At 38.4% G+C, this 22,696-nt stretch overlaps 1 protein-coding gene across 2 annotated transcripts in view; it reads left to right on the top strand.

Moving 5' to 3' along the window:
* The first annotated feature begins 927 nt into the window (after positions 1 to 927).
* Positions 928 to 22,696, top strand: part of LOC150077693 (clavesin-2-like) — an 80,717-nt gene continuing 58,948 nt past the window's right edge. Inside the window, exons 1-2 of one of the 2 annotated variants that reach the window (XM_090384642.1) lie at positions 928 to 1,056; positions 18,290 to 18,535. In XM_090384642.1, the coding sequence (XP_090240768.1) occupies positions 18,397 to 18,535 (139 nt within the window). In that variant the 5' untranslated portion in view covers positions 928 to 1,056; positions 18,290 to 18,396. The remainder of the gene's footprint in view (positions 1,057 to 18,289; positions 18,536 to 22,696) is intronic. The other variant, XM_090384643.1, reaches the window with a different exon arrangement.

Here is a 22,696-nt window from a genome sequence, read left to right as displayed (position 1 = left end):
AGCTCATCCAGGACATAGGCCCAGAGCAGTGGGCCAAGAACTGAGCCCTGGGGAAACCTCGGTAGATTTTCCTCTTCACTTGGCAATAACATGCTTGGACTACTACACTTCTGTTTGTTAGGTAGTTTTTTTATGCAGTTACCCGCGATAGAGTGGCCCATCGTCGGGTACCCATTCTCATCCCTTTCACAAAGTCGGTTAACTCACGACGTTTATGCATACTGACATCGAATTGCCGTCAACGTGAATGCATTGTGCTATACCACCAAGCGATTGGTTCGTCCACTATCGAAGGGAGGACACGTCGCGTTACCAAGGGTATCGGGTATTCGGGTATCTCATGAATTCTGTCCTTTCAGTGTATAAGAAATTACATTTATACCTGTTTATTTATTTATAATTTCGTATATATTTTGATATAAAGTTTCTGTAATGTGTACTGCTCTATTATGCTCAGCTTTCTATCCGCAGTTTAAGGTCTGCATGCGATGTGTGAGAAATATGTAAATAAATAATTAAGATGCAGCTGTCGACACTATTGATTTATTACAATTTAAACCACTACAACTGACGTCAACAATTTACAAAACTTCAATGATTTTGAGTATGCTAAATTTTCTGTAAAAAAAATTAACAACGTCATAGATATAAAGATATGAGTAGGGGAAAAACCATGAAGTTTGATATATATAGATAGATAGATAGATAGATAGATATTTACCAGGAATATTACGAAATAATAACATTCAACCTTCATTAAGGCGGCCACTTCTCTGTAATGAGGATGGCGTGATTTTCCCAAGAGAAGGAAAACGAAATTCCAGAGAGTATTGAACAAAAAACATGTTTCTGTGAAGCTGCGAAACAGGTTTTATATTTGTAATTCAGATGGAGGAAAAGGGTATAACGGGCAACGATAATGGATTAAAAGATTTGTTTTGCTTTTCTCTGAACTATTTTCAGAGAATTTGACAGAGAAATCATGCGCCTGGAAGTACTACATTTCTGAAGTCAGTACAGGGATTTGAGCTGAGAAGACCTCAAACAAGTTACAAGGTAAGATCGAAATTTTGATATGAAATAGGAAAAATTCCTTTTTTTCGGAGCTCATACATGATATTCCTCTTTGAGTATAATCAATATTGGTTTTTGTTTATGTTATTATTTTATTAATATAACATCCAAAACAGGGCGAACCAGGCGATTAACATTCAATGCTTAGCAAACCAATAACCTTAACAATATCAAACAAAACCAATAACAAACAGTAACAAACCAATCTGTATAACAGTATTAAATCTAAAAGGAGCGTTTTAAACATTAAATATAAATTTTAATACTAAATTATGCGATAAAATATAAATGCAGTATATGTTCAATAAAATTCAAGAATTCTTGAATTTTATTGATTATATATACAGTGGTGGTGACGTTTCAAATGAGCGGAAAGATAAGCTAGGGAAACAAGACTAAATAACTTCATGGGGTGTGTCAGGGTAGTTAACTAAAGAATATTTAATCTTAATTGTGTCAGCAGCGCTGACAAATGGTCGAACTCGAACTTCTGGTTAGGACAACTAACGCTAACATAACAGGGATAACAGAATTGTGGTGCCACCAGGAAATTGGAAATGACTACTTCTATTATAGTATACAGGGTTATTCAAAACGATGTCCGGGGTTTCAAACAATTCCTTTTATATACCTCATAAATGTTCAATATGAGAGCCTTTAGTGAAATCGCCCAAAATCGCATATTCTGCTTATTCACTTTCCCTGACGAATGGAAGGTCGATTCATCAGAAAAAATCACTCTGTCCGAAAGTGGCGTTGCACAACGGTCACAGATTTACTTACATGAAACTCCAACACAGTAAAAGCTTTCTCATTACATTCCGAAGCCATTCGCAACAGAGCAGAACTGGCGTCACAGGCAAACGAACCACTGCACGGCGGTATGCGTCCAACGCCATCTGGTGGTTAGCCGTGCAGCATACCGAACATCGCGAGAGTGGGAACGAAACTTGAGATATTATGGACTCTTTCGAGATGGCTACAAATGATTGTGACACATGCGCTTTCCCAAAAAAAAAATTCTGAAACCCTGGACTTCATTTTGAATAACCCTGTATATAATATATTTAGGGAAGATAGGGAATATAAAAGGTTGTTATATTGTTGTAAGATTTGAGGCGCATCACCAAATTAGGACATATTGCGCCGTATATGATATATATATATATCTGTAAATCGAGTGTGTTTTTTGATCAATTTGCTGTTTGCTGGGTTAAAAAACAAAAAACAGCGTTTTGTCGCAAAGAAAAAATATAATATTTTTCCCTCGCCTACGAGCGAGTGATTCAACCGCGTTGTGAAAAAGGCCCATAACAATTCCAAGCCCATTGGTAAAATTCGAACCCATTTCTTTTCCACCCGGTGTGGGAAGTATGGAAAGCTAAAAGTGGTAGTGGATCATGCTTACCAAAAGCAGTCTGAGCACAAAAAGAGCTTTAGCTGAGTCAGAGCAGAATTTGTGTAATGTTAGTTGGGAGAAAAGGTACAATGACAGTGGGAGTTCTCCGACATTCCCCATACGCAGATAGAACTAGTGAGCAAGTGTGAATGTCTTATTTTGGGGGCTTCAATCTTACCCTAATTAATTGGAATAAGTGGGAGGGAAATTCGCCATGCGAAACAAAAGTTTTAATGAACTAGATGAATATTATTGCTATCAACATATTAAAGAAAATACTAGGGGTAAGAATATTCTTTTACTTATAATTACTGCAACATCACAAGGCTTACAACAGTTATTGGCAGTAAGTGATCACACAATCGTTATTTGGAAGATGAAAAAGACGTTGTAGTAGTTAAAGATAAAGGCGGGTATTAATTTCAAAACAGGTGACTATGACAGTTTAAGGAGCTATGTGGCATGTAGACATGTATTGTATCTTATGTAAGGCGGCTCCCAAACGCTAGTTCAACTCCACCGTGGTATCTGGATATTATAAAAACTTTGCAAAAACTTTATAAAAACAAAGGGTGCCGTTGAGGGTTTAAATGTGATCCAAAGATCATCATTTTAGTCTTAGACGAACTTATTGTCAATTTATTATCCACTGTCCATTGAAATCAATTTTGTAAGACATCATTGGCATTATTTTCGATAGCAGATCTAGATGAACCATGAATTAAGATAGTAAGATCGTCGGCATAAGCGATGATTTTAGTACTACTGAAACAACTGGAAATCCTGTAATACCATATTCCATATAAGAGGCTCTAAGATAGACCCCTGGGGAGACCCTCGTGAAACTTCTCTAGATGCCTCCTGAAATTTACATTTCACTAAAATGTGACGATTATTGAAATAGCTTGTGAACAGGTGGTATAGTTGCTGAGGGCATCCAGCTGATCGTAACCGTTCGAGAGCACTCTGACACCATAGAGAGTCAAAAGCGCCATCGAAATCAACAAAGGTAGCTAACGTGTACTTTGATGTTGAACTCTCAATGCTGCGAGCAAATTCAACAAGTGCATCCTCACAGGACTTCCCTACACAAAACCCGTATTGATTAGAGGACACCATATTTTTCGACTGAAGAAGATCAGTAACACACAGAGTCATTAGACGCTCTACCAACTTCCCAAGATTTGGCAAAAGTGCAATAGGCCTATAAAATCTAGGATTTAATGCTGGTTTATCTGGTTTTTTAATCAGTTTTAAAAGCGCAATTTTCCAGATATCAGGAAAGAGACCTTCTTGGAAACATTTGTTAAAAAGTAAAACCAGTACTTGTGGACGCAATTTTAAAAATCGCAAAATAAATGTATTTTCAACCAGGGCTATCCCTGGACATTTCTTAATATTAATCTTTTTAGCAACAGATGCTAACTCATCAATGGTAAATTCTTCTGTCTGAATATTGTGTATATATATTGTATATATTGGTGGTATAAAGCGAATTCGCATCTCGAATATTTGAATATACAACAGAATCAGTAGTTAGATCATCCACCGGGAATAGTCTGTCAAAAATAACATTAACTGTATTCATCCAATCAGTAGTCTCCAGGAAACCTTCCTTCACAGTGCCGTATACATCTAAAGAGTGAATCTTATTAGGAGCTATCTTATAAATAAGACCCCAAAGATTGTCATTACCAGCACTGTGAACAAACTCCTTCCATGTTTCCCGCTTAAGTGTGGCAATAGCCTTTACATAATGTTGTTTGAGTGAAATATATTGAGAGTAAAAATAAGCTACTTCATCAGAATGCCAATCCTTACGTCGATGCTGATATTTTCGACGGGCTTGATGTACCTTTTTCCTTAAAGAAGACAATTCTGAGGTCGACCAGCAACAGGTCTTTAAACTAATCTTTTTTTTGTTGGCCGATTTGTATGAGGCCTTAAGTAATGACTGGCATAATAAGGCAGCAATTCCAGCAGCTATAAAAGAGTGAAGAGACGAAAATTCATTTTCAGGGAAATCTGCAGAAATGGAGGAGTCAAATAATTCCCACTTTATGTGATTTTTGGAAAATCTGACTAAAGCTGGATGTAGTAAAAATTGATCTCCAGGTTTAGAAAAATCAGTAACAACAAAAAATAGAACCCGATGATCACTTGTTGTCCAATCAGTAATCACCACCCAATCACGAACAACTGCTTTAAAATGAAAATTAGTTAATGTCACATCAATATTTGATTCTCCAGGACAGCTGGAAAAGGTTGTTACCACTTGAGGTAGGTTTTTTACATTTAAGCTCTTATTAATAATAAATTCCTCCAATATAAGACCACGACAATCACTTCAATTACTGAACCAGAGTGGAGAGTTAGCATTTACGTCAGAAGTTATTAAGACATTCTGTGGACCCAAGAAATTTAAAGTTGTTTCTAGATAATTCGAGGATAAATTAAAATCTTCTGAGGGAGGACAATATAGAGAAATTAAATAAAAATTCAAATTCAAATATGTAACAAAAATACAAGTAACCGTTCTATTGCATAAACCATTGATATACCATAGTGATATCAAGCTGATTATTTAACACCACAATACATGTTTTAAGTTCCTCAGAGACCGGTTGAATTATACGGGCAGTGAGTCGAAATCCCGTTACCTTTGGAGTATATCAAGGTTGCACTTTAACAGTATAAGGGTCTTGAATTGCAATAATATCAATAACATTTTACTCAGCTGACACTCGAATTTCGTCTGATACTGCTCTAGAACGCTGACCGCTAATTTGCATAATCCTAATACCAGCAAGCAAAGACGCAGGATAATCAGCAAGAACAGCATTAGCTCCAATAACAGTTCCATCTCCGGGAATAAAACTTGTATTGGTATTATTATAACTATTATTCATTGGCGGTCTTTAATCGTGCCGTCTGTAATGCCCGTAATACTCGGGACATGTGCTGTCCCTTACCGAGTGCTGATGTTCCTTCCTACGTCTCTTACAGTTGATACAGCTAGGTGGCTCTTCCTTAAATGGACACTCATTAAATACATGCCCACTTCGAGCACAATGTCCACAAGACGGGGACTCATGCGAACAATATTGGGTAGTATGTCCATACCCAAGACACAGATAACATTTGGTGACTATCGTATAAGGACGGTGCTTATGAGAACTCCAAGTCAAAAACAACCTGTCCAGTGAGGACATATATTTATAAATTTTAGGTGAAAAGCTAACCACTCAATCAACTAGCGATGACGACCTGGCCTGAGTAGTAAAACGAAAAACTGTTTGTTGCTTCACTTCTTCCAATGTGAAACCGTAATCTATCAAGTTCTTGTTATAAAGATTATCCACAATTTCGTCCTTTGAAAGATCCCGTGGGATATCATAAATTATGACTGATGGATTACCTTTACGAGGAACACCAGTGATCACTCCAGCTTCGGAAAACGCCGCCGTAGAAGTCAAACAGTCGCAATCAGATTTCGTAGCTGTTTCCACAACCGCTCCTCGATTACGAACAAGTCGCAAAGATTTCACTTGTACATTCTTCAAATCATTTTTAAGAGTTGTAGTAACTACATTTTTCATATCAGAACTTGTTTTCAAGTCACTAGTATCTGAAGCTCTAATTATTAGAACATTATTAGATGATTTTATAACATCACTAGAAGAAACACCCTTCTCAATAGTACCCCTCACAGTATTATCATAGGTACGTACAGGCTCTTGTGTATGAAACCTATCAGTCAGAACTCATCTGTATCTACATCTGACTTTGGTATGTTCTTCCCTTCATCCTGTCCAATGTGTTTACCAGTGACCACAGATGAAGTTTGTAACACTGTTTGTAGCAATTGGGCTCTTTTATCAATTTCCTCATTAATCGCTTTTAATCTCTCATTTTCTATCAATAGTGCAGTTGTTACAGTCTCCAAATTACACCATTTGTCCATAATGATGTCCCCATTTTTTTTAGTCACCTTATTAGCCTCTCCGAAAAGAAAACTTGCGATATCTTTTCGCATTTTAGAAATGACCGCATGTACAGAGGATGCGTCTAGAATATTATCGCACTCATCAGTTATTGTACTCGCATAATTTTCACAATCATTAGTCATTGTACTTGAATCATTAGTCAAAATAGGGGTGGGAATAAACCCAATCCTCTCCACTTTAATTAACTCACCACCTGTGCTCTGCTCTCGTATTAACTGAGCCGCGGGCATTAACTGCTCGTGACCAATACTTTTAGAATATACAAACTCACCTAACCTTCGTATATCGCCACGAGATTGAGGAATTTTAGGTGGGAGTAGGGGTGAAGTATCCTCTCTGTGGGGGTTGTTCTTTCCAATTGTGGGGGGTTGTGGGTATTATTGTTTTTCTGGTTGCCCTAATTTTCTTTATATTTTAATTATTGTAATTTATCCCCTTTTTTATATGTATATCCCCGTAGTCCAATCCTCCCACTTAGCATCTGACTTGTTTGTTCTCAGAAGATTACCAGACCCAAAGGGGACCCCAATTATTTTAGGTATTTTTCTACCGGATTGGCTGAGTTTCGGAATGACAGACTCCAACACTGAATGTAAAATAAAACAATGTTTATTAACATATCATACAGAAATTAGCAATGGTATTTGGTCAAACTATATTTGGCTGGTGACTTGTTAATTCATTAACCTTTATATGTGTAAATATCTTGTTCAAACTCAATTGTTTCATCATCAGATATCCTATTCTAATACACATTATTATTCATTATGACATGGTGTCTCTTCATGTTCTTTACAGGGACTTCAATAGGTCGTGTCATACACTTTACATAGATTCTTCCCACTCTTCTCCTGAACAGTCTGTATAATAAACCAACAACTACCTGCCAATGAACTGGCTCACAAAAACCTTCAGAGTTTGTGTCTCAATTTGTAAGAAAATTGCATTTATTCAATCAGACACCCTTTCTGCAATCAGGTCAACAGGAAATATTAATCAATTCAATTTAACATTACCCTTCAGAACAGTTAATCCTCTATACCTTTATATATAACTTATTAATTAGCCCCTACTCAAATCAGAAATACTCTCCACAAATCAACTCATAATAAATCGAAATTTCAACCTTCAATTTCATACATATTATAAAAACCTTTCCCAACTTTAAACAATTCTCAGTTATCTATTATACCCTCTCCTTCCAGCAAGCATTTATATGAGGAGCTTCACTCCAAATTATAGGCTACGTCCGTCTTAAATACATTACACTTTTATTCATATATTCATTACTTAAATCTCCCTCTTTAACTATATATACACATATTTCTCCTAAAGTCCTCTCCTTAATAAACTAAGTACACCTATTTCGGTAAACTCTCTAGCACTTACGTGTTTGGCCTGGAACTTTCCTCTCTGCTCGGCTTCCTTTCATATCGGTCATTCAGGTACTGGAATGCGGGGGCGCTCATTTGGGGATCTCGGTGATTATGGTGTTTCCCTACCGGGTACTGCACGGCTGGAATCAATCAGTGTCGCATACTCTTTACCGGTCAGCATTTCTTCTTCCGTGGATAGAGGGGTTTTCGAGTAGGTCAATGGTTCGAACACTCATTCGACTGGCTTTGCCTATATAATTCTCAGGGTGTGATTCTTCCTTCTTCCTCACTACGGCTTCCATGTTTACAGGTGAACATTCCTACGGGCTGTCGGGATATGCAGAATTTCTATCACTGCTTCCATCTATCTCAGGTCTGCAGCTATCACCCAAATTAGACTACTGCTCTGCTTAGTATCGTTCTCCAACTCCTTCAATTCATTCTCCAGACCGCTCCGTGAACTTCTTCAGCCTCCTCCGAAAACTTCTTCCGAATGCCACGAAAACTTTTTTAGAATCCCCCGAAAACCTTTTTTGAATCTCCCACTCAAAATTCCCTCTATTTTCTTCCTGGCCAATAGGAGATCTGCACATCCTTTTTCCTGTGTTCTCATTTGTCTCCTCTCCTCTTCCGTGGGCGGGTCTTCTTTAGTCTTTGTGTCCCAACTTCCGTGGACCTCGAACATACGAGAACAATCCAGAAAGAGAAGCGGAAGTTCAGGTCAACTGAGAAGCGTCACAGCTCCTCCCGTGACCTCACGCGCGCACACCTGGTGACGTCGCCTACCTCTAATAGCGTTTCACCGTGAAATCTTTAAGAGAGCCAGCTTAAGCACTCTTGGCCCTTACTATGGTGCATCTGCTTCTGTCTTAATGGGGATTTGTCATGGTATATTACTTTCACTGACTCGTCAAAGAACTTCCATACAAACAAGCTACAACTAAACGGGGAGTGACTGGAAGGTATTTTTGAATTTCAGTGCTTCTTAACCCATGTTGTTTTTACCAGAAAACCACTATTCGTATTACAGTTAAATTCTCATAATATTTAACAAATTTTATTAATTAATGTAAGGACGGGTCCTTACACTCCCTCCCCGCTGGATCTGTCTAAAGGTCGTTTACCATTAGGATTTATATCTTCCATAATTCTTTAATAACAAAAACTCACAAAGAGATTAATATTAGTAGTATTAAATAAGCAACTTCCAAATATATTAGTAATAACAACTACAGTATTTCAATAATTCCAACTTCTAAATCCTGCGTTCTTGAACTGTTCCTTTGAGGTTCAAAGCAGCAATATTATTTGCACTTACAGTAACTTTCTTGATCTATCAGCAAAAAAAATAAGAAACCTCATTTACGTTTACAGCCAAAACTACGGATCCGCCGACAACGATCGTTACCACATGGCAGCCATATTGGCTCTGCCGATGTGGTAAACCACACTCTCTTAACCAAATAGCTATATCACAAAAGCTAAGCAATATTTCACCTTGAAACTATTAATAACACCTAAAGAAACTCATCGACAGTCAAATCACCCAAAATTACAATCCGTTTAATCGCAATAAACCGAAGATGTCTAGAGATAAAGTAATTTTTTGAACCATTGAGGTGAATTATGAAGGTATCAATGAAGTCGAGAGAGATTCCTTTGGATTGAAGAAGTGCTAATGAATCGCCAATAATAAATGCAGTTCTAATAGTGAAGCGTTTAACAACAGATCAGTTAGACCGACCTCAGAAAATAGAGAAATTCATAAAAGCAATTTTTAAGACTGCAATCCAGAGATATTTAGATAGAAATGACATTCTGTAGGACAGGCAACGTAGTTTTGTCAAGGGAAAACCATGTTTAACTAAGTGGTAAGCTATTTTGACACGGTTACTCAGGACCTGAATATAAAGAACAATCGAGTTTATTTGCATTGTACAAGGCATTTGACTTATTCCCTCATGAGAGAAGACTGTATAAGCTGGAACAAGTAGGGATTATTCGAAAGTTTCTACGAGCGATTGTAGGGTATCTGCAGGGCAAAAGACAAAGGGTCGTATTCTTGAGATTAGCTTTACAAGTGGGGTCCCGTAAAGATCGGTTCTTCGACCACGTTTATTTCTGATTTTCATAAACGAATCAACGAAGGGATTAAGTGTGTGATGTCGAAGTTTGCAGACAGCGTAAAGATTGGGAGAGTCGTTAATGATTAGTGCCAAGTAAATACTTCTTCATGATAACTTGAAAAGGCTTTAAGAACAGTTCGTAAACCTGACAGCTATGATATAATGCCTTAAAATGCAAGGTCTTAGATTTGTGAATAACAACTCCAAAATAACTTATTCACTTGGTAGGGTTGAATTTAAAACAGTAGAGGTAGAAAGGGATCTAGAGCAGTGTAACAAGCGATCAGGCATTAGTGGTGTCCTAACTTATCGCGCAATATCTTGTAGAGATATTGAAGTCATAACCCCACTGTATGAGGCAATTGCAAGTCTTTATTTGGATTTCTGCATTCAAGCACGGAGCTCTATCTGAAAAACCAACCCCTGCGCTTCTTGAAGGGGCACCTTAGAAGAAACCTGAGCGGGGTTTATAAGGCTTCGAGAGGGGGAGGGTGTTAATAAATTGAATGAAGGCGAAATTTTCGTTGTTTTAAGGAATTCTCGAACTAGGTGCCATAAATTCAAATTACTGGAAAAGATGTTTAGTATATGGTTTTCTTTTAGCCAGCGAATGGTTGCCCCCACAGGTAGTTGAGGCTAACAGTTTGAAGAAATTCATAGGTCAACTGGATAGTTACCAATGTAATGAGGGAAGAGATAATCTGTTTTGAATTTTCTTTTTTTATTTTGTCTGGTGCAGCAAAGCCTGTCGTTTCCTTGCACTGTAATGCTAATACTAATAATAATATCACCTTAAAATTATGGAATGTTACGTGTATACTGTACTTGCAATAAAAGTTTGGAACAGTCGATTCCCACGTCTCTCAAAACCACTAAATGCACTGTAAATTTGGCGGTCTTTCCAAATCCAGTCTTTTCACATAAAATGTTCAATTATGTTCCCAACAAAAAATGTTCCGATAGCTTTCCCCCTTTGCTTTAACAGCCTAGCTGACACTTGACCTCTTTAGAACCATACTTTTTAAAAAATGAAAGTTGAGACTACCTACACGATAAATAAAATCCATTACTAGGACACGAAAGGAATACTCGAGGTGGCGTTGGGTGGTTTCGTATGTTCGTTCTTGCCGCTATCGCCCTCGTTGTCTGCTGTTAAAAGTTCTTTTTTAAATTTAATTTTACATATTTAATCGTTGAAAATTTGTATTACTTCTTTTTGTGGCTCACCGAAGCTATGGCCTTGGGCAAGTTGATCCAATGTTTCTCTTTTCTCTTAACTATTTACATAAATTGAATACATTTTATTTTAAAGTTAATTGTGAAGGCGCCATCTGTAGTTCGTGCAATGTTCAAGCATAGGGTTATCTTATCTCTGGCGCAGTATTCTGCAGTGAAGAATGCACGTATGCTAAATTATGAGGTCCTGACGTCGCAATTGCAGACGTTTCAACTCTTCTGCTTTCCCTCACCCGCCTCATTATGTGGTGGACAATGCATCTGCTGACGAAAAAATCAACGCGCCGTATGCTCTTTCTCTTCTTTTTACATCTAAAATAAATGAAACCGCTTATTCTTTTTCTCAAGATTAGTTATTCGATAGTTCTACGGATTCTGAGAATGAAATTGAAAAGCTGTTCCTGCATAAATTACTATACAATAAATTACTCAATTTCATTAGACTCTGTTCTAATAGAAGTGTACTTCAGAAACTATCGTGTTAAAAGCGAGCATCAAATGAATCTCAACATATCGTCTGAATTCAAACCTGGATAAGCTATCGCACGATGGCTCCCGACATAACAAATCGATCAACGATATCGAAACTACCGTACGATCAATGCAAATCGACCTTAATAACTTCAAGTGTCAATTCACTCAACTTTATAATATGGCCCTTGGCCTTCTAAATGTTGCATACAAACTGACAAAATGTCAAGTAAGTTAATTGTAAGATCTTTCAAGTTAACCCGTTAATGATCAGCTGAAAGAGAACGCACACTGACAAAAGCAGCATGTCTCACTCTGCTGTTTAAGCTTCAATTTTACCAGGAACCGGCATTCCTCAATCCGTTTGTCAAGAATCTGGCACTCTTATCCAGTGACAAAATAACTTTCCTATTAATTATTTCTTTATTTATTTATCAGTCTAGTACAGGATTTTCACTGCAGGACAGCAGGTTTGCTAGAAGGGTGTATACATTCAGAATCACGGTCGAACGCATGCAGTGAACGTAGTTTTAACTTAGATATTGGAACTGCTCAATTTCTTTCCCAAGATATTGAAATATATGAGAATGTTTGCACTTCCGTCCACTGCTGACCGTCTGACCATTTAACAACCGTTTGTCTTGTGGATATTGTCAACAACCCAAACTTTTCTGCGAAAGAATAAGGGAGCGGTGTTCATCAAAAATGGCCTGCTGCAACTTTGCTTTTAATCGGAATTGATGGTCAGTCGCACCCAACCAACGATAATTAAATTGTACATGACTTGTACAAAACTTAACGGTCAATTCAGAAAATAATGTTATACTCTGACGTGTCTAATCATTGCGATTTTTTTAAAAACATTTCATTCGGAAACTCCACCCTTAACTATGGTTCTTCACTTTTAATGATCCCTCAAGCTTACCATTTCCCTTATTCAATGCTATTCAAGAGTATAGCGGTTCTTCCACAAATAACAATACGAATAAAGCTTTTTCGTGTTGTTATTTGTGGAGTTGACTGCACAGTGAAAACAGATTAGATTTACGTAAGATTTGAGCCTTCTTTAAAAAAAATTACAATTGTCTGCCATACCTGCAAATAAGAAATTCTGATTAAACCAACGTGCCATGTTTAATCAGTTTAAGGAAATTGGCAGTGTACACATTAAGAAATCTCCAGGTTGATCACCAATGTCTGAAGAGAATATGGAGCGCTTGAGACAGTCTTGGTTACGTAGTCCGAAGAAATCCATCGCTCGTCGTAGTCTGGAGCTTGGCATTCCAAAGACCACCATTCAGGATGTGCTTCATAAACGACTGAGACTGCATGCATACAAGATTAAACTCAAACACGAAATCAAACCTGAAGACGGTCCCAGACGTACTGAATTTGCTAGTGCCATGTTAAATGAGATTGAGTGGCTGCACACACTCACGGCGCATCCAAGGTCATTGTTGAGGGTGTCAAATAAAACTTAGTTACCACATTGTTTGCTGCTACGATCGCAGCAATCGATCAAATATTTCCGAAGATAATTAAATGGGAAATAACGGACACCTTTTTTGATGACCCTGTATAGAGAGTGATATAGCGAACAAGCACTAAGTGAACTGCACTATAGCCAGAGACAGCTGTAGTAGTTTATTTTTTTTGCGTCAGCCAAAAATAAATAAATAAAATAATAATAATTCAGATAAAATAAAAATATTTATTCTGTTTCCTTTCCCGTAATGTAATCATCCAATTATGCTCTAAGCTTAGACTCACTGCTTCCACTACGTTGGGAGGATATTTATTCCAATGTGTGACGACTCATAGGTGAACATCATGAAATCCAATCTTCTGTCGTCACTGAAACTTCATATATTCGTCCCTTCTTTCCCGTCTCACCCAGAGGGTGATCAACCCTTCCTCATTCATTCAGTTAACCTCTTCATTGCCTCATACTGCTCAATTAGATCTATCCTTATATCTGTGGTTGTCAAACTTTGCAGTTCACATTTAAGTCATTCTTTATATATGCATCGCTCTGCTGTTCTCACCAATCTGGTCACCCTTCCATGTCTTTTTTGGTTCGATCACCGAACCTCAATACAATATTTCAAATGTGGTCTCGCCTTCGCCTTGTAAAGCTGGAAGATGACGACCTTCTCCGTACTAGCAAAGGTCCTAGAAATCCTGAACACAACGCCGAGTGCCTTCATATCCTGTTTACACTGCATGGAAAATTTCATGTCGTGTCGAATCATAACACCTGAGATTTTTTTCCTTCTTGAAGCAAATTTAGCTTCTATCCTCTTAATTTATACGCGACTCCAGAATTTCTGTTCTCCAAATACATAACCTTACTTTTGAATGCATTAAAGCTGATATTTTTGGGAACAAATGTACAACCGATGAGAGTTGTTTTGAAGCAACACGGTCCGGCTCGAATTGTTAACCCCCCTTCCACCTTCAGATCATCAGCAAACGTTGAGGGCTGATCTTGGATACCAACATCAATATTATTTACGAAAATCAGAAACAGAATCTAGAATCTAGAAAAACTTGCCACTGGCCAGGCATGGGAATGCTCTTGAGGGCCTTGAGGCCACTCTTCGGGCCTTTAACCTTACACGGTTAGTGACGCAACCAACTAGAGCGTGTCAAGCGCTGGACCTAATCTTCCACAACTTAAAAGATATCAAACTCCTACCTGGCAACTTTCGATTCCAATCTGATCACTCGCCAATTGCATGTAAACTATCCTTACAGAGCATTTCCCTTGGGCTACCTGACGAGTACTCTGCTGAATTGCCTAGGATAGCTTTCTATACCAAATATCTGAAGCCAGAGATCATTCTCCAATGCTTGATTGGGTTTGACTGGGAGCGTCTCTATTCTGAGCCATTGGAGGATGCCATTATGCTCTTGTCGGAACAAATGAAGTAAATTGCACTACATGGTGCAGCCAGAATCACCAGGAGTGGAAACAGGTCGCATCGAGGTTTCAATAAGGAAACTAAGATGGCTTTCATCAAGAAGCAGAAGGCCTACCGGAAATGGCAGAAAACTCAACTTCCCTCAAACCATTCCATCTTTAAGAAAGAAAGAGCTTGCTTCTTGAAAAAGAAAAGGCTGGTCCTTAACCAAGCTGTTCTCAATAGGTTGAAGAGTGGTAGAAGGATCCTTTCGAATCATCATCATCTAGCCATTGACAAAAAGCTTGTCCAGGAATGGGCACAGTTCAGCTTACAGCAGGCAGATTTTCCTGACTCTGATTCCTTTCTCTCGCAGGAGGACTGGTTACCTAGGGCACACTTGTCTGAAATAGAAATAACTAGAGAGACCCTAATTGATGTCATCAATAAACTACCCAACAAAGCCACTGTAGGTCCGGATGGTTTCTCACTCTTTATTATCAAAATTTGCAGCCCATATATAGTCGACCTTCTCCTTTACCTTTTCAGACAAATCCTGCAATCTGGAATAGTTCCTTCAATTTGGAAAACTTACCATGTTAAGTCCATTCCAAAGATCAAGAAACCCAAATCTCCTAAAGACCTGAGACCAATATCCATCAGCTGTTCTTTACTCAAAATTTTCGAAAAAGTAATTCAGCCAACAATTGCCCAGCATTGCTTTGCACACAGGCCCGAGTACCTCCATACAGTTCTACAAAAGAGATCGACAACTACCAATCTTCTTGATACCCTCTTCAGAATTCAGCACACCCTTAACAACAAATCACAGATTGATATCATATTCCTCGACATAAAATCGGCTTATGACAGAATACACCTCCCAGCTCTTTTTACCATTCTGAAACACTACTTCGGCCTGGCGGAAACCTTACTTCAAATTTTGAAGTCTATTTTACTTCCTAGACATCTGTCTGTGACCCACAATGACTTTCAAGTAACTATTGACGTCTCAAGAGGCATTCCACAAGGAAGTGTACTGTCAGCTATCCTGTTTGCAGCAGTTTTGGAGCCTTTCCTTGCTCAGAATCCGAACTTTGTTTCTTATGCCGACGATCTGAAGTTCTACGTGAGCTCAGATCATAATCATCAGATTCATGATATCAACCAACAATCTTCTAGGCAGATATTGAGCTTGGAAAGTTATCTTGCCACAATAGGACTGCATCTGAGCCCTTCCAAATCAGCACAACTGACGATAACCAAGAAGAAAGCCAAAAATGATATATCCAAATCTTTGTGAATGGGGAACCGGTGCAAAAGGTGACCTCTCATACTGATCTTGGCCTCACCTGGGACGTTGGGCTCACATTTCAGCCTCATTTTGCCAGGATGAGGCAGAAGACGTACGCTGCTCTTTGGGCAGTGCGTCAAGAGCTCGTTGGTGTGCATCAGCCAGCGCTGCTTGTTCGGCACATCCTGAGGTGTATTACGCCGATTCCTCTCTATGCTTCAGAAATTTGGTCATCTGCCCCTGCCTCATACCTTCAGAAGTATCTCAGTTTAGAGTACTGGTTGCTTAGATGGATGAACAGGGTGGTAGGCCACTCCCTAACTATCTCCAGATCTATCCTACAAGCAAATCTAGGCACCACTCCCTGGAGACATATCATCATGACAAAAAATGTTCTCATGCTTGCTCGGCTTATAACGAGGCGAATTGATGCTCCATCAGTATCCACATTAATCTCTGGCCCGAACAGGGCAAGAGGGAAGCACCCCGACTCCTGTCTCCCTCTACGTCTTACGCTGTCAAGCATTGATTCCCTGAGGAACATGTTTCCAGCCAATTGTCTTCGGATCTTCAATAAATTTAGGATCCACCCTGATAGGTTCTGTGAAGACAAGCCCTACAGGAAGGAAATCCTCAAGAACTGTTACCAGATTATGAACCTATAATACTCACCTGCTCCTAGACAAATCTTTTTTTTTTTTTTTTTTTAACTTGTCTCTTTGTATATGACAAAGACTTTCTGTCTTCATGTAATCATGTATATTACTGTATATTTTGTACATTATTGTCTATTTAATCCTGTAAAAGTCTCGGGTCGAGCACGAATGTACCCTTGTTTATTGTACATTGTGTTCCTCGCACCTTAGTCTGTATTCACACCCTTCTGGCACAGAGCCGTCCCGGGGTTTCTTGGGAAATAAACTGATTTTAATAATAATAATAATAAATTCAGCACTTCTCCTTTGCTACATTTTATTATTGATTAAATGTGATTCATATGTTTCTTTACTGTAGTTGCTATTATAATCTTAAAATGTGTTTATTGGCCACACAGAGATGGCTATTCTATTAAGTACACTCGCAGTTTCATCAAATGGAATCTCCCTTCAATAACAACCAAGCGCATAACTCATCTAAACATCTCACGGATGGGATATTGCAATGACAACTGAACCGGGCTACTCCTATCAAAGAAAAACAAGAAGAAATAATTACAGTATAGTCAGAAGGATAATATACTTGTCTGATCTGACGAAGCCGGGTTCCTGTTTTTTCACACGCTAATGGGACGAACAGAAAATGTCAAAATCAAAACCAGCATGAATCATTGGAACCATCCTGGCAACATTCAAAAAATCAGAATTGTGGTAGCGCCGTAAATGTTTTCGTGGTGCGTATTGTATCCTTTGATACCAGTGCATCAAGATTTGGATGCCACGGATTACCTGGAAATTGTTTCTGACCAGGCAAATCCGCAATAGCTGCAAGTGTATTTATATGCGAATGAATTCGTCCAGTGGAACTATGAGCGACATCACAAGGCCGTAACTTGTACACACCAGGTTCCAGGAATATGAGACTGAAATCGGCCTATTAGAGTGACCTCCCCATGCAGTAGAACTCTCTGTGCAATTTGCCTAGGGGACAAGGTGGAATGACCCTTCCAAGTAGAAATCGCAAACATTCAATTTACAGTAGGATGCGATTGAGTCAACATGGACCAGAATCCCTGTAGTATGCTTCTGACACCATTTTGAGTCCGTGCTAAGAAGAATCCAGGCTGTTCTGAGGATTAAAATGGAATCTACTCGCTATTCGGTATGTGCACCTAATAAAATAGGCACTGAGTCTGTGTATAGGTCAGTTAGATGTTGGTGACACTGTATTTTATGAATTAAACAGTAATTCTAATTACAGGTACTCGCTTCCATAAGCAACAAGTTCAAATCCTGTATTAATTAATATAACTTATCAATTCAGAGCTTAATTTATGAGCTGACTAATTGAACAAACTCAAATTAAAATCTAAAAGCAATGCATTAGTATTCTCAATTGCGTTGCAAGTAGAATTTTTATTCTCTGTTTCATCAAAAAAGCTAGTAGTAGATAAGCTATCTCTATAAATTGCAAATGTCAAATTGTTATCATAACGACATAATCTTATGCAATGCTGTCATAAAATCTGATTTCAATTCCAATACCCAGTGAAGAAAAATTCCAACTATATACATTAATTATTCCCAAATTGCTTTGATTATATCAAGTCTTTTAATTATTGAAAACCACAAGTTACAGAAATAAATCTCCACTACAACCTCAATTAATACGATGCAGTGAATAAATTGTCTGATACATACTTTCAATGTAATATTTTAATTACTTGCAAATAATTTATTTTCGCAGGGCAATACGCTTTGGCATTCGAACTGAATACAGTTACATTACCGGTGACCTTTATCTTTGTCTTTCGGCTTCTCCAGAAGTCCCTCGAAGGAAAGTGCGTTAAGAAGATGGCTACAGATATTTCGTATAGGAGTCACGATGATCACGTTCTCATTGAAGCAGATTTTGAGAAAGCGGCAAAGGAACTGAATGAGAGCCCCGAGACAAGAGATATATACATTGAGCAACTCAAAGAAATGTTATTGGGTAAGTTTACATTCGTATAAAACAGTTACACATTTTACTATCTATAAAACAGTGCATGTGCAAAAACAATTCATATGCAGATAAATAAGCATCCTCTAAATAATCAATGCGAACTAGACATACAGATAAACATAATTTCTCCGGATTGAACACTGCTTGTCCAATACTACTTAAATAATTGACAAAGATTTAAATTCTACGTTGAATTCAGCACATAGAACCAGTAATGCAAGAATGAAACACCTATATAGATACGCAGTTTGCACACTTAAAAATTAAGATTTATATTAAATGGATAATAAAGGGGAAGGGAAAGTTGAAGAAGGCATAAACAGGGGACAGTAACACAATACCATAAATGTTGACGGCTGCAAAGTTTTCCAACCACTTACTCCAGAATAATAAGCAAATTGAACTATGCAAATTCAAAATATGCTAGTAGATCGGGAAGCCAGGAAAAAGAAAACCAATGCCATAATTACATCAACAAAAAAGAAGGTGAATATGGGAAACAAAATTTATATTAAGGGTGTTGTGTAATTGAATTTATAGTGAAATATCACTATAAAAGGGAAATAAGTCCTACCATAATAATCTAAAAATACTACGAAGGAAAAAAAAATCCGTATGGACGATACTCTCATCTTTGAACAGCTGTGCCTCAAGGGCTTGAGTGATGTCGTCCATAGTGGGCAGAATCTGTTTAACGGACAGTGGCAGCGGTTTCCTGCAAAACCGCACTTGAGGATTCTGTGAAGATGCAAGAGTCTGCAAAGTCAGATGAACGTGATTTCGGTACCGTGAGTCATGTGCTGGTCTGTCCTTTGTGATGTTCAACTGGCTACTTAGTTACCGGGAGGCACAACCACCAAGGAAGGCACCTCCCAGCATCTGTCCACAGCACAAAGTGCCGGGCCAGGTCAGTCGGAGAGACATCTGACGGAGCCTCCACTCCAGCAGAGCAAGGAGGGAGAGAGCTCAAGAAAAGAAATGAGGATGGAAGAGAGTTTGATGTAAAGGGAAAGGAAAGGAGGGAACATACAGGATGGTGGCCCCAACGCAAGCTTGGGTGTGAAACCACTTGTGAGTAGAAAACCCTATAGAACAGCTGATAGGTAAAAGTGAGGAACAGTAGGGTAGTTAGACAGCTTTAAAAAAAGGGGAGAATAGCCAATTTCAATCCAGAATCTTACCCCAGAAAGGGGCTAGCAAAAGCGAATCAAAAACCCAGTAATTCCACACTGAGAAAATTCAGCGTCAGCAGTCATATCCAGGGTACAGGCCTAGTAGGTGAGTTTATTGAAAAACACTGACAGCAGCAGCTAGCAGCGATCTTCTCCTCTTGAATAGAAATGAAATAATAACTTTCCTGTGGCCCTAAAAAATAGATTTTGTTTTTTGTCCTTATACCTTATCATCTGGACCTGTATAGTATCTTTCTTGTAGGACGGCACCTCCTGAACGTCAGTTCAACTCCGCCTTAGTACACTGTGTTGAATACAGAACTCTGTAAAAGGCCAGAACAGTGTCAAGTTATATTTGTGCAACACGTGTGTTGTTAATTGTTTCTGGCAACTTTGTTACCAGGAAGCAATCACCTGAAAAGCCTGCCCAGGGTTCGTCTACACTACGTGGAGGTGCGCCACAACCGTACATATACTGTGGCGGACCTCGACTAACTCATACTGAATGCCCAAAACGGGCATTCAGTATGAGATCATTCAAAGAGAGAGGAATAAAAAAATAATAATAATAAAAGTAACATCCCTCGTCCACTGCTGGAATTCAAGACTGTCATAATCGCGTACCTTGGAAGCCGAAACTCAGGCACCAGAAAAATCCCGCAAAGGATAATACAAGTCCGTGCAGACTTGTATTCTCTTTTCCAGTGCAGCCGGTAAAGTCCAATCAAGTAGTGCAGTCAGGTGCATCTTATGGTTAATCATTCCAGTTAAGGCCACATTGGAATCAGTTATTCTGGAAAAAAAGAAATATCTAGCAAGTATTCTATCTAGATACGTCTTGTCAGTTAAGTAGATCCATTTTATAATTTTAATAACAGTGATAGAAACGCAGAAAACTCAAGTAATAGTTTTAGTAGAATCCAAAAGCCTAAATCAAGTATCAACGTGTAGTTTTTCCATGGTTAGGATATATTTCCAAATCAGTGGGAATTTTGCATTTTAGGACATGAAAAATATGTTTTTAAACACTTACAAGAAGCTTGTGGGAAAGTTAACACGCATATAAAGTATTGGTCGAAAGTTTAAGAGATATCTCTAGATGGCGTATGTGTATTTTCCATAGATCCGAGAATTGAAAAAGAAGCAGGGAGTGGAGCACCCAACAATGTTTCCTTTTTTAAATACTTCTAGTGCAAATTTTTGGAATGCCTGAAAGGATTCTTCGTATTCCACGAGAATAGTGTCATTTCCTTCAGCAAAATGATTATGATAAGATTGCAATTGTTGATCGTTGGTCATTGTAGTTGGAGTAATGATAAATTACGCGAGCCCAACTTTCCTCAGAACCGCAAGAATACCGATGTCAATTGACAAGTCCGAATTTAAATAATTTTGAATTTGGGGATCCGTGAGCAGTGATTAAGAATGAAGAGAAAAGACCGGGCCGAAACCATTTATTAATATCCCTTCCACTGGCAAAGTAACATCTGGTTTTATGCTACATGTCCAGTGTGGCTTATATCCCATCTGGTTGGCCAAATGTTTATCAAATTTTCACATATCCCAAGTTTCTCTTCTTGACGTCTGAATCTAAATTACAGGTTATGCCAAGAATTTCTGTTGTGATTCTGTGTTTTATTCGATAGCAGAGACCTTTTTACACGAGGTGATGTCCGTTGGAAGTACGCCTGCCAAGACCTGCAGTGCAGCAGAGGACACTGTCATGTAGGCCCGAATCATGGAAAGGAGCGTGGATCTTGAAGTGTGATCAGTTTAGCTTTAAATTTGATGTTTATTGTCCTGTGAAACCACATACCAGAGGAGTACGTGGCCTCTGGGAGAAAATCAGCCCTGTAATAGAGGGAAACAGTTTTTCTATTTAATCCCAATTCGGTCTTCACACACGGAAGATACAGCTTTGCAGCCAGCAGAGTTTTTATTCTGAAATTGACATTGTCATTGGCCAGTTTGATTACAAAATTGCAGCCTCCTCATTGGCTCACGGTCATTTAAAACAGCCATTAAGATTTAAAAATGGATTGATTTGGTTGTATGCTTTCAATTGCATTCTTACCGCATTGTTTCTACTGCTGATTATTCTCTGTCATGGTAATTTGCAATAAAGTCTCAAGACTATTTCGATTCAAGTGATGAGAGTGAACTTGTATGCATTCGTGAAGAGGTAGATTTTTAATTTTGATTCGTTTTGAAGATTACAGGCCTCCGCTCCAGTAAGTTCCAGCGTTCTTCAGGCTTCCAGTATGACAGGAACGAATCGTTGTTCGCAGCTGCAACAATCCTATTTCAGCATCATCATCAGTATCCAGACTATCAGGTAATGAGTCATCGGAGTGGCATGAATGGATAAATTTAACCGGAACAAACAAGGCCAGGCTTGCTGGTGAAGGGTTAAATGCTTGCAACGTTCTACTGAGTTAGAATTTAAAAAAGGGGCGATTTAAAAATAAAATAAATTGCATTGGTAGATAATTTTGGTATGTGTTTAGTTGTAATTCAACCCGTTTACCGATGAAAGGAATTTGTAGTAGAACAAAAAATAAATAAATAAATAGAAATAATGGAATACGGGATAAATTATCGCGATGTGATAAAATTAACTACAATTTCCTTTAATCACAAGCTGACATAAATCTGTTGCGGCCCTTAACCAAACCATGCAGTTTCCTACCTCCCTTCCCCCAGCTAAACGTCAGTATCATTTTAAGTCGGTGAAATTTCAAAGGTCACTTCAGGTTACAGTTTTGAACTATACCACCAATCAGGAAGTTTAATTTTCGAAAAAGATCAAGTCGGCAACACGTCTTTTTATCGCTACTGAACTTTTTGGGTTGCACGCTTTGTTTGCGCATTTCGAATCAGAATTTCATTTGGTTTTGTGTGTGGGCTCGATGTCAGTTTAAAAATACGATTTTAATGTCGGAAAGGAGTTTCGTTCCAATCAGAGGTATCTATGCAG

Source organism: Mastigoproctus giganteus, chromosome 11 (genome assembly GCF_048544385.1).
Source record: "Mastigoproctus giganteus isolate SK-2022 chromosome 11, ASM4854438v1, whole genome shotgun sequence".
NCBI classification, from domain to species: Eukaryota; Metazoa; Arthropoda; class Arachnida; order Uropygi; family Thelyphonidae; genus Mastigoproctus; species Mastigoproctus giganteus.
This window is presented reverse-complemented; position numbering and strand designations above follow the sequence as displayed.